General features: G+C 39.7%; 1 protein-coding gene and 1 non-coding gene across 11 annotated transcripts in view; one reads left to right on the top strand and one right to left on the bottom strand.

Annotated features, from left to right (window-relative positions):
* Positions 1-13,227, top strand: part of LOC107272974 (acetylcholine receptor subunit alpha-like) — a 43,310-nt gene that overhangs the window by 19,828 nt on the left and 10,255 nt on the right. For 2 of the 10 annotated variants that reach the window (XM_015750707.2, XM_015750705.2), the window contains one exon: positions 12,431-12,551. In XM_015750707.2, coding sequence (XP_015606193.1) covers positions 12,503-12,551 — 49 coding nt within the window. In that variant the 5' untranslated portion in view covers positions 12,431-12,502. Of the gene's footprint in view, positions 1-1,722; positions 2,149-4,782; positions 5,581-5,905; positions 6,276-8,961; positions 9,087-9,218; positions 9,362-9,465; positions 10,721-12,282; positions 12,308-12,430; positions 12,552-13,227 lie in introns of those variants that run through there. The other 8 variants (XM_025090292.1, XM_025090285.1, XM_025090287.1 and 5 more) reach the window with 8 other exon arrangements.
* Positions 2,285-2,358, bottom strand: Trnan-guu. Its single transcript has one exon. It is a non-coding gene; the product is annotated as a tRNA-Asn (tRNA).

Here is a 13,227-nt window from a genome sequence, read left to right as displayed (position 1 = left end):
GGGGAGGGAGCTAACTATAGAGAAATCAAGTGTTCGAATGTGATTCCTTTGCAATAATTTCAAAACAGCATACACGTGTTATTAGGTATTTTAGATTTTGAAAATTAATTTGAAAAATTCCCTTGTCATATTTTTTTATTCCAGCATCGAATTCGCTGATTGAGCACAAATCCGGGGTAAGAGATGAGGCTGGTCATTGAAAGAAAAAAAGGCGAGTCGTAAAGGACGCTAGATCAATGCGCGAATGAGAGCACTTTGCAATTGTACCGATGCAACCGTCGGCTCTCATCCAGTCAAAGAAAGGAAGCACTGTCTCGTGCAGGAGTCAATCGGGCTTTCGTTGAACGACCACTGCAAAGTCAACGTTTCCATAGAAACACTGCAGGATTACTGGATTTGGAACAAGGAGAGACACGGAGTGAGAATGGAGAGGTGGAAGAGGTCGGCTTTCATGTTTATTTTTTTTACTCTCTATCCTCTCTTTTTCCCTCTCGACTCTCACTGCCTTTTCCCCACGCCACTGAATAACCTTAACTGTCTCGAGACGACCCTCGAGAGTGTCGTCACAGGTTTTTTTTTACGTGACGATTAAGCGAATCTTTTGTACAGGTAGACGAGCCGACGAAAAATTCCTCGCAGAGTTATGAAGTCGAACGATATCTATTGTGTTTGTCACAGGACACTATTCAACCGGTGGATATATCTGGAAGGTCCATTTTGTATTAGGTGTATGAGATATTAGAAATTTTTATTCATACCCCATGAAATTAATAGATTCGTCAACACTGTTGTATTGGCTACTACCGTGTCATATGGAATGGGCAATGTTTTCCTGGAAACATGCCGGACCTTAATTCCACGATATTCTCGACATTTGTACGTACGTTGGCAATGGATTATTCGAAATTGATTGTTCTCCGTACTCCGCATCGCGATCGAGTTCAAACTGTAGGCGAATTGCCGGCAGGCAATCACCTCGGCACTGCATTCTACGCTCTACTATGTTTTCCATTACAGAGGGTCCCTGGTAGACTGGGCTTTCGTTCTCTGCTGAACGCAAAACCCTGTAGAATAAGCGTGTCAGCTGGTATTGGAGAAATAAAAGAATGTTTTATTCTCAATTGATATTGAATTATCTGGTATCGTAATAGGCTTATCGTTTAAAATTACTTTCTTTAGGCACTTTACTGGCTTCTGATACGTTTTGACTTATACCACCCGGTACGTTATCGACAATTGTGGACGATGGTTGGGGAAACAAGAGCTTTCATCCGCCGGCACTGACAAACGCGCCAGAACCAGATGTCTCTCTTTGCTCTTCTATTTTCACAGAAAGTTGGGTCAGGTTAGACTAAGTGGATGCCATTGTTTTCGAATGAATTGGAAAATCGCGTATATCTCCCCCCCCCCATGCCCCACAAACTTCTCTTGTTTTCACAGTTTTGTAGTCCGAAATTATCTCTTCCGTGTTGCATACACATTTGCATTGTTGAGGGAGAAAGCTTAACACGCTAAGTGTGTGGGGTTGGGGTATTATTTGTAGAACAAATGTATCAATTATGTAGTCGGGGGAGCGAGGAGACGGGAATACTGGAAAGAAGGATGCGAAACGAGCGAAGTCATTAAAAATTTACTCTACGTTAGAAGTTGGTTTATTGTTTGCTGATAACAGCAACCAAGTTGAAGTAATTTGATCTTCGCTTGCTTTTCGAACATTGAATTCAATTGTAACGAACAGAAATAGGAAAGGGTCTTCAGGTAGCATCAGAAAAGTCACTGATCAGCCGTGCGATAATCGACTGTCAGGAGTGGAGTTTAATCAGTGGATCATCTCCTAGAATCATCATCTGCTACAGTGGATCAGTAATGACCCTACTGAAGACAAATTTTTGCTAGCGCGCTGTCGTATGTCTATATTATGGAGGCGAGTTTCGTCTGTGAGAAGAGAACGACGCGAGAGCCATCTGTGGGTGTAGTGACGAAATTACAAGTTCGAGAAGTTTATTAATTGCAAGTAATTGCCTGTCGCCCGTTATATTTTCATAAAATTGGAGCACGTCGGTGCTTTCTATTTATAAACCTTTGATATGAAATCGATGACCCCGCACATCTTAAAATTCATAAATTTCCGTCTATATTTTATAGAATGTAAGTACAAAAGTATACTATATCTTTTTACTATTTTAGCTGTGATAGAACATTATTTATAAAATTATATATATTTTTTTCTTATCGATCTGCTCTACCTTATGAATTATTCAGTTTTGTCAAGCGAAAAATAAATCGTCCCCGGGTGGGCTCGAACCACCAACCTTTCGGTTAACAGCCGAACGCGCTAACCAATTGCGCCACGGAGACGTTTCCAGAAAATCACCAAAAGTCGTAATAGACTCGCAATTCAATTTTAACATATATAAATATAGATTATATAAATTATTACGAAATTATATTAATATTGCTTCTCGATTCCATACAAAAATCGTATCTACAAAACAATTTCGGCGCCCGATAAAGAAAAGAGATAGTAACCAGTAAAACGGAATTTCCAAAAAGAAAAGCATATCGCACTCGCGTTTCCTATTTTTATTAAACCGCCACTTGAATTCCAATCTCCAATTCCATAATTCATAAAAAGATATGTCTGTGGGAACTCAAAACTTTTAGCATTCCCTACCATGCACAGTAGTACAGTTTAGCAATGGTCGCACTTTAGCCAAGAACTACGTAATCTCGTGTCACCGTTAATCTTTCTCGTACCACTTGCGGCTGGCCTTGCGACGTATCCCAGTTATTACTACTGGCTTCGGGCATATTATGAAAATTCCCCCTAAACAAGTCTTACTATCGTATCAGAACATAAACCTACTCGACCAGTCCTAAGTCACGTTATTGACAAACAGAAATTGCCAGATTACAATCTAGGCAGATTGTTATTATTCTATATGCGTAAGGCAAAGTCGGTAACAAAGATCCCTTGTCTTACTTTCTGACGTAAGGGGAACAACGTCCTAACCTCTCATGTCTGAAATAACTCAGAATGAAAATCCGGGAAACATATCTAGCCAACCAAACATATCTATCACGAGCAAAGCTTTTTGTGTTTCTCTTTTGTGCCGACGGAACATCATATTTCACAAAATCATCCACTCACTGACAGCCAGTCACCGATACACGGACACGGGACTCGTGGCCCATTTTTATTGTTGGATCCCAACCCTCTCCGCGATTCATATTCAATATTGGTCCCGGATTACGTGATTCCCCAAGAGTAGAAATATTCCCATAGCTTTACTGTGTACGGTCGCTGTACACAGATATATACTTATATATATAATCTGGAACTTCATCCAGCCTAAGAGAATCTTGATTCCTACCTTATTTAATAAGACAGCTTATTGGGGATTATTAATCTAATACTCTGCCATCATTATTGTCATTATTATTTATGACATATCCATACCAAATTCGTCCCATATGTAATCCCATGAATTTTTACCAAGTAGAGTATGTTCCATAAAAAATCTGCTAAAAGAATTTTCTTTTACGACAAGGACCGAATGTATCCGCATTTTAAACCGGATTGATATGATCCCATGTTGCACATATATATATATATATATATATATATATATCTATTTCTATATATATATACATTAGAGAAGCTTATTGTCTCTGGAACATTGTTGTAGGAGGGTATACATATAGATCTTAAAAAATGTGGAAGAAAAATAAGACTCGAAGTGCCAATTGCCAGTGCTCCTCCATTATGGGACGTATTACCACAACGGTTTTAGTCCATTTCCGGCGCATGTCCTGCCATTTTTCAGCAGGGTAATTTTAAAGGCATTACTGTCACCCTCAGGCTTTGGCTTTTGGCATCGGACGACTTGGTCCTTTGAGGGTGGCATCTTTCAAGTTTTCCACTGTACCTGCTTATCCCGTATAAGTCTTATCCAGTGGAAAGGTCTTTGACAAATTGTAATATATTATTCAGAATCGTAAAAGATTCCGTAGATACGTCATGGAACAATGGCGTCTCTTTTTGATACGATCAAAAGCAGATATTGCGTACAACTTACGTATCCAAGGCGAAAAAGTATCAATCTCTTAGCTGACGGATGAAAATTGATTTAGAGGCGAATCCATTAGCCAGGACGTGTCCTCTTTTGCCTAAGGGTTTACATGGTCGTCTGATAATCAATTTCGCTATTATTTGTTCAATACGAAAGTTTCACGGTCTGTTGAACTTTTTCGAAATATGACAGCTCTTCTATCGATATATTTATTCTACTAGAACGCATCTCCAGGGTGATATTTTTCTAATGCTGCACTGAAACGAAACTACCACCAGGAACACCCTGTGGTGTTGTTTGTCGACTGGATGACCTGAATTCGCCAAGGAGTCAAGCCGCATTCGATCAGGCTCAGTGGTCACGATTTCATAGTGGTTATCCTTTACCTTGAACGTAGATGTCGCTGACAATGCCAATTTTCCAATATCCATATTTTAAGAGGAAAGGAAAAGTTTCCCGAGCGGGAACCGAGCCACGTCATTTTTCACTAGAGACAACGACGTACCAACCCTCTTGTATAATATGGTACCAACATCCATACTGATAGGGATCAAGTCCAGATATTAGAAACGATCCGCTCGTCTAAAACATCGTAGTACAGTGGGAGCAAAAAGGATATGATTTTATGAAATCATAATGTACAGCGGTAAAATTTTATAATTAAAATGAAAATTTATTCAGTCATAAAACATATATTTTCCATAGGCATTACAATGCGCCTGTTATGTCTACACTAATCCTATGTAAGCTTATAATGTACTTTGATCGATTATATTGTGTATATGACTGTATATAATACATACGTATCTGATCGTATGTACCATATTATACGTTCCTCAGTTTGCCAACATGATTGAGGTGGACCAGAGGTAATTTGCAGGGCGCACAATGACTTATGTGCTTACTCACAAACCCACCAAATTGCAAGTTAACCCAACGATCCGTCTTGTAACAATAATCAAAGTGCTTAAATGGTACCATAAATTCCCTATGATTAGCCACAGCATAAGCTCCCGATAAAGATTTCAATACAAGACATTGATAGTTTGAGTTTGAATTATCCATTATTATCCCCGCCTTTATTGCACCTCCATACGCATAGAAATCTCTTTGGCGAAGCAAATGGCGTAGCTGCGACGAATATTCCGTGAAAATTCGAAAATACTTTCGAAACATAATTCCCGTGTCTCCCGCGCTTGTGTTTATTTACACTGAATTATAACCAGACTGTTTTATATTATATCTAACGACGCACCAAACCTAACCTTACACATTTTCTACCTAACCTCTGCCTATAGATCCGAACTGTTGCAGCATTGTTAAAAGTATGGTTAAACTTTCGCGTTGCCGAGCAGTATAAACTCGACACGACGTCCCAAGCCACGAGCCGTTACCGCCGTGGAATCGTGAAATTGTTCCCGAAGTTATTACGACTCCGGGGTTCTCCTTGTACCGAGAACTTAGGACGTACACAACGAAACATATATACATAACCTACAAGATCGAGGTTCGTCGTGTTACATTTATTAATTAACTTTGCCGGTACTTTGGAAAGTACGAAAGAGGTTGTGTTTTTCTCTTGTAATTCTCTTTTTTCCCTCTCGTCGCCGCAGTCCCACGTGATCGTGTAACTTTCACAGAAAATATTCTACATATATTTGTAATGAAGGAACGAGTAACAGACTGAGCGATGACAAATAGCACACAAGTTGGTACTATTGTCACGTTAAGGGTTCCTTTGCTATCCAGACATCCCACGTGCCAGTTACAACGTAGCTAGTACTTTGGCTGGTATGCCGTCGTATCTATATATTGTACGTATTCCGTGAGCGCAGACCAGTTTCCTCGGCTGTCTCGACACAGCTGCGCGCTTGGCTTACGCAGGAACCCTACAAAGGATGTTATTCAATATTGCGCATATTGTTTTGGATTAATGGAGGAACGAGCACTCTGTCGTTACACCAAGAACACCGAGTATAAAAATATGCACGTTATTCTTTCTCATGGAGAATCGGGAGACAGTGGTTTTCGTCAGATCCTATGCATTTTCTGACAAAGTAATAATAGCTCGAGAGGTTATGTTCGCAGTGTCTGTCAAAGAAAATTCGTATAGGCGTAACTCGATTGCCGTATAAGCATATCCAAAATGAAAGGAAGAATAAAATCGACTCTGAAGTCATTACAGGAATATTATTTCAGTAAGTAAGTAAATACCGCGCATATTAGTATCATGGCGTCCTTGAATTCCATTGCGTTCATAGGTTTAAATGAAAATCCCAATATGTCTCTCGTTATAGATATATACCCGTCTCTACCCTACTATATATCATTCAGGAACCTCGTACGATTCTTGGCGTGACATTGTCCTGGAATTCGAAGGCCATTCTACACGTTTACGTGCAAATATGTATATGCATTCTTATAGAAAGATTATTAAAAATTGAACGTGTCCAGGGATTGTTGGGCAAGTTGATATTCCATGTGCTATTAAGAGGCTAAATAATTACTTATAATCTGGTACTAAAATTACATTGTATCTAGATTAATTATATCAATGACATTAATGACCTAAGGAATTTACTGTATCGCGTGACTTGTTGCATCGAAAATGTGCACTTAATATATATGTATACGACTACGAAGCGTTATCAAGCTTAATACTGTTTTCACGAAACAAGGTTAATTTATCGTCGGGAGACAAGAAAGCTGACAATTTATCAGACGTCTCCTCGCGGAGTCGGGTCTTTAGCGACTATTTCATAATTAAGGGCGCTTATTGTGAAAGGGTCTTAAGGCTTCGTGGCACACCTAGAAGTTAAGCTGGGATCGTTGATCACAATTTGCTTTAAGGACAGAACGACCTTCGCTATACCATCTTTGCAACTACACGAGGTCGATAAATTTCATGGGAATCGCCTTGAGCATCATTGTAAAACTGGCACTGGACGTTAGATATGTCGTATATATATATATATATTTTTTTTGTTTAAGTAAAACGGATAGCAGCTTGAGCGCAAGTCCAGAACACTTAATCAGCTTGTAAAATATGTAGTAGTGTCAAGAGTGCCAGACTATGGGGATTTATAGAGCCCTTAGGGTGGATCATGGTTTTTCAAAAAGACGACGAATAATGGAATTTTTTATCACGTGCCGGCAAACAGAGAATTCCCAAGTATCCCATCTACATCCATGTGTATTATAACGTTTAACCGTAAGACCTATATCGGATACTTGGCCTTCTCGTAAAGAACAATATGACAAAAGGCCGGGAAACACTGACTCGGAGGAATCAGAGAATTCTTTTCGCGAATCTTCTGAAATCGTTTTCGCTGACAGCTGCAGTCTCAACGAAGAATTCCGATGGCGTCGGTCGATCTGTGAGAACTCTGTGCCAGAGAATTGTCGGGGGTTCAGCTGTTTGGGAAGTGTTGAAGAAGACGAGTTTATATGTGGCTATAATATCCAGTACAATATATACAATATATATATATGAGGGTGATCTGTTAGAAATGCGTATCGCATCCTATGAAAGGCGTGTATAACCAATGTTGTACATTATACACTGTATAAATAGTGATTTGCCTTAGTTGTTATTTTTATTGATCTTTGCGGCATCGTGGAAAATGTTGTTTGGCAACTATTTAATTTTTGACGAAAAAGTTTTGTAGGTTATAGTATGTTGATTTGCAGGTGTATGCCTATATATCGGATGTATATGGTTATAAAATTTAGTCCTGGATGGTCCACAGGGATAATAAAAATCTGCTTTACCACGAAGTTGCTAGCCAACGGGGAAGATAAATAGTATCGATTAAGTTTACCTCGAGAGCCTTAACGCGGCCGTGTATAAACTCACTCTTGTAAGCATGTTTCACTGAGGAGAAGTTCTTGCCCCGATCATCGAGCCGTGGGTGATTAACTTTCATCGGTAAAAGAAACTTTATGAACCTCGTCCTATAATAAATGCCACAGGGTATAATCACTTCGTTTAACGTTTAACGTTTAACGAACTCTAACGGCATTTTTAAATTTATTTTTCAATCTTAAATAGTCGCTGATTTGACTTATCGCTTAAATCCATCATGGCTGCCAGATTGAGCTTCGGTGCTTATTGCTTCTGGTTTTCCATTCAAAAACACATCACTCTTTGGGACACCCGTATATCACAGAGCGTGGTGATTGGCCAGTCAATGTGGCACGTCAGTTCCTCTGATAACCTATCGCTTTATCTCCGGGACGGTATCGATCTTGTTCGAGACAACGAAGCTGGCGGAAGGGCTTTGCTCTTTTTTTTTTACTGCGAAAACGGATCAATCGACCGCGAGTGGTTTTTCTGCAAAGACAGGAAAAATCCAATGCGAGATGAAGTTGATTGTAATTTTGTCGGAAATTCAGTTTCTGCTTTCTATTAAGCTATATAGGTATAGTCCAGGGTATAATTGATAAGCGAATTTCTTTTTTTTTTTCATATAATTGATAACGCAAAATTGACTTTTAATCGATAAAATGACTTTTAGTCCTACGAAAATAGGATATTGAAATTCTACCTACTTAAAACTACCCTTAACCCAATTTCAAGAAGACACAAAGGGTATTCGGCGATATCGAGCTTTGAGATGCGACCTAGTTACAATAACCTCACAGTCTCACCTTCTTTTACCAACCAACCCTTACTTACGGCTTCTTCCGTCGCCCTGCTGACCTTTCACCCAGTCGAATCACCCCTGGAAAAGGGATCAGATTTTCAACTACCCCTTCCACTTTCACCCATTAATATCTTTTTCTGACACCTCATACCTGACCTAATCACTTACGCGTACTCAGTCGATGAACTGCATATACTCTGTTTCTACCTATATGTACTCAACTCTGACTAACTTCGGTACAGTGTGAAGACTCCTTAACAAGGGAGGCACCCAGAAGCTTGATGAAGACAATTTTCGAAATTTCAAAGCACGAACTACCACTTTAGTAAACTTCCTAAGAACGATGGTGACGATGAATATTCTGAAGGTATCATTTATATTATCTTTTTGTACGAATATAAGTATATATTATTTGACAACATTTAAAATCCGCTACTATTATACGAAGCACGTACGTATAGATATCTATACATGAATAATATCAGTATCATATTCTTAGGTTGGTACGTGCATATCGACAGACTATAAACTTTATTACATCCCCTCGTAAACGTACACGCTCCAGCATTACGAGATCCAGTGAGACGTAAATGATGCCGATAATTACTGAACCCGAGGATGACCTCGGTGAACTATTTGAACGTAACATATTTATCTGAAAAATGAAAATTACCAATTCACTTATATTATATATATACTCATACCTGTTACCATTCAGTGCCATTAAGCCCAATAACACCAGTCTTTCGTCTGACAGTCAGGTTCCCACTGATCTTGCAACGTGGTCGGACAACCCTGTATCCTAAGACGTCATTGGATCCGACTCTAGGAAAATTTTTCATGAAAAAAAAGTACCAGTCTCATTCCCAAAAGAACGATTCAGGATCCAGTGTGAGCGATAAAAAAAAAGAAAAGTCCTGTAAGGATATCGAGGTTCAGCTGGCTCTTATCTGAGGATAATTGAATATCAGGGCGAAGGGACCGGAAGAGAGACAGAGAGATCGTCCACGTGGGAACCAGTACCACCAGACTATCAGACGTCTACTATAGTGATAATATAAGACGCTTCCAAGCTTGTTTGACTTATAGAAAATTAGATACCGGTCCCTCGTCTCATCTTACCCTGACAATGGCTACGCGAAGGAACGTCCAAAGGTGTTGTCCAAAGAAGCAGCCTGAGACTAGGGAAAAGTTAAACATCTACTCCGTAACTCTTTTCCTCTCTAAAAGCAATCAATTTCTCTACCGGCGTCATCCTTGTTGCTTCCCAAAGGTTCAAGGGGCTCCTTCGTCCGAACCATCGCTGGTTTACGCTTTGGTCTTCTCTCGTCGCAAATTCTCTCATCTCTCCCAGTTTACCTTGGAGCCACTGAATAATTTATTCTCACCCCGTACCCGCTCTGCCATTCGTTTCTGCCTGCATACTTGGAACAGCCACGATCATCCCTTATCCCACATATCCCCACGCCAGGGGATGATCTACCAATGCATCTGTTACTACTGATAACACTTCGGCTCACAGTACCTCCCTTTTTTTTCTTCTTTTCTGTAACTCGTTGACCTAGAAATGCCATTGATTGGGAATGATTAGACACAACATTTTTGCTTGGCTGATCTTGGCATATTCTGGGCACGAGGAAGAGGCTGCTGAATGGAGTTCATATTTTTTTTTATTTTTCAGCGGTCGCTCTGGGTTATACCAGAGAATTGTCAGGGACACAAACCACTGTGTTGACAAAATGCTCGATTACTCTTGCATCAAAGGGCATGTTGATGGATGGACCTTTTTTTAATATATCGATCCTATAAATCATGGGATTTCGATCGATTGACGTATTTAATTAAAATTTGCGATGTCTACCGTGTAATTCGATCTTTTCAACTTTATTCTCGCATCAGGAAGATATTAGGGGTCGCCGCGAGCGGAATTGAAAATCTGCAGGTCATTCTGGGAGGAACGAGTGCCACTTGAAATACTGAATAATTTATCTCGCAATATACGTAAGTAGCATCAATAATAGATCTTATCCTTGATCTATTATAGGACCCTGTAATCCAGGCATATCCTATTTACTGTAATTGCTACACGATAAGACACAATTAAGAAGTCCAATCAAGACTCCATATAAATGCATACAATTTACGTATACGTTATTCGCCATTGAAATTGTAAATTATAATCACTACAGGTTAGGTCGGGTTGTTTTTAATATAAGAAAAGTATGTTCGTAATAATAATAACAGCATGTGATAACGACCTCATTAATTTCATACGGCTTCTTACGCGTTGTATTACCTAGTAAATTACTTTTTAACCGATTACAATGATCTGGTACGCATACCCATCCTGACTGTCGATGCAAAAATATCAAATGTCAAAGTAGGTATTTTCACTTTTTTTTTTTTTTTTTGAGAAAATTTAAAATATTTTTTTGAGCGTCACTGAAATTACGCAATGCTCCGTGCCCTGAACCTAATAAGAATTATGATCAATTTATCTATATCCTGTGTATGGTACAAGTGGGTAGAAACAGATGCTGCAAGGTCTTGTACCGGTCCATGAATCTTGGTACGACGCGATGATCATCAAATTGCATTTTGGTGGTCGCGCAATTGCTGTATCTTAGATGCAAGACGCTACCAAGGGAGGTTGCAAGATCCGTAGATACAGATATCTGCAGGGTAGACATTGCCAGAAGGGAAGGGGATGGTTTCGGTGGCTGCACAGGAGGTGGCAGCGGGGGGTGACTTTGTGGTTGCCGAATACTGACCGGATGTTGGGTAGAATGGGGTCTGCATATTACAGCATATTGGCACTCGCTCGACCTCGACTCGATTCTGTACCGAATATCCGATAATAATAAGTGGCTGCCACTCAGAACTACCCCCTGTACCAACCCTTGGACAGTCTACTATCAACTTTTCCATAATATTGTTCCACGTATTCGCATTAATTTTTTTTTTTGAAATTCCAAAAACTCGCCCCTCTTTATTCAACATCATCCACCCTCCCTTCCGCATCTCTAAATATCATTCACTAAAGCGAATCAAATGTAACTTTACTTGCAATTACCAATCCCGTCGAAGATTACAATGTTTACCGAAATAAATAAGGGATGAAATTTTTTTATTTTATCCAACAAACCTCAAGATGACGCGAGAGCCTCGTGTAAGGGTAACGAGAAAATAAAGAGTGGTAGAAAAATAAATGATGAATTATGTGTACCACTATCCACCCTTCTGTGCAATCGGTCGGTAATGATCGGCTGACTTACCGACTGTAGGTATTAGGCCGATTCCTCTGAGAGAAAAAATTATTATTATTAGACAAAAAAAACTTTTCTTTCGCTCCGTTGATTTACCCGAAGTATTTCTGTCTTTTTTTGAAATTTTTATTCACTAATCTCCATATCACAATCAGCTTTTTTACTGTACGCTGAAATTCCGACTCGTACGATATAGGGAGATGCATATGCAATAGGGTAACGAATCAGCGAAATCGTTACGTTTGCAATTTTATCAGCCGATACATCCCTGTGGGAATATATTCGTCTGCATTGTTTCGGCTACCTACTCGTCTCTCTAAAAGTAAATTAAAAAAAAAATGTTGAACAGTCGTTATATTAATCTAAGTGGTTTTTATCCACTGAGAAGCCAGATGATATACGACCGAGTAACTTGGACATATTTTTGGTCCCTTTTTGCTTCCAGACTGAGAACTGAAGGATCAAGACGGAAGAAGTACGAGGAGAAATGAGGCGGACGTGACGTCACAATGACATCATGAAGAGTCTGGTGGGGATCATGTGGATAGTGTTGGTGCTCATATCAGGTACGTGAAATAAATACGCAGTGGCCTTTTTTTTCTGTAGCCTTTGAACAAAGTCGCGCATCGAAGTGCACCTAAGTTAAATGGACATTTAACACATGAACATTTGGATCTCCGGGAACTCATATCTATGCAGGATTCATCCGAGTGATAAACGTTTCCGCTTGTTCTTCTTTTCTTAAACTTTCCAAATCCCCCCATAAAGTACGTAACTTCCAGACGGGATACCGTTTTCCTTCTTGTGGCTTCCGGAAAGAAATCAGATTCGATGTCAATCGGCACCAATCGCGATTGTCCCTCTTCTTGGGACTATACGTCTTCTGGTGGTGGGCGTCGAATAATCATTTGTCTTGGAGAAAATTTCACGGCACAAGATCATTCCACGGGAATCGAGGAACGGTCATTGTAATAAGGATTTCTTGGTAAAGTCGTTTTTTATGCCTCTCGCGCAACGCAGGTCACGTATCTGATTCAGCTTTATAGCTCTGAGTGTGTATATATATATATATACTCGGAGCCGATACCGTACGCCTTTATACGAGAATGGTTTTTCAATGGCTTAAGATACGGCTGAGAGAGAGGCAGGGGGGGGGGTGGAGAAAGAAAGGAGCTTTAAGCGATACAAATTTCAAGAACTTGAGGAGACCCTGTGTTAAGTCGTTAAAGAAATCTGCACGAG

This window comes from Cephus cinctus, unplaced genomic scaffold, assembly GCF_000341935.2.
Source record: "Cephus cinctus unplaced genomic scaffold, Ccin1 Ccin1_scaffold1343, whole genome shotgun sequence".
Classification (NCBI taxonomy): Eukaryota; Metazoa; Arthropoda; class Insecta; order Hymenoptera; family Cephidae; genus Cephus; species Cephus cinctus.
The sequence above is the reverse complement of the archived record's forward strand: the minus strand, read 5'-3'. Positions and strand labels throughout refer to the sequence as shown.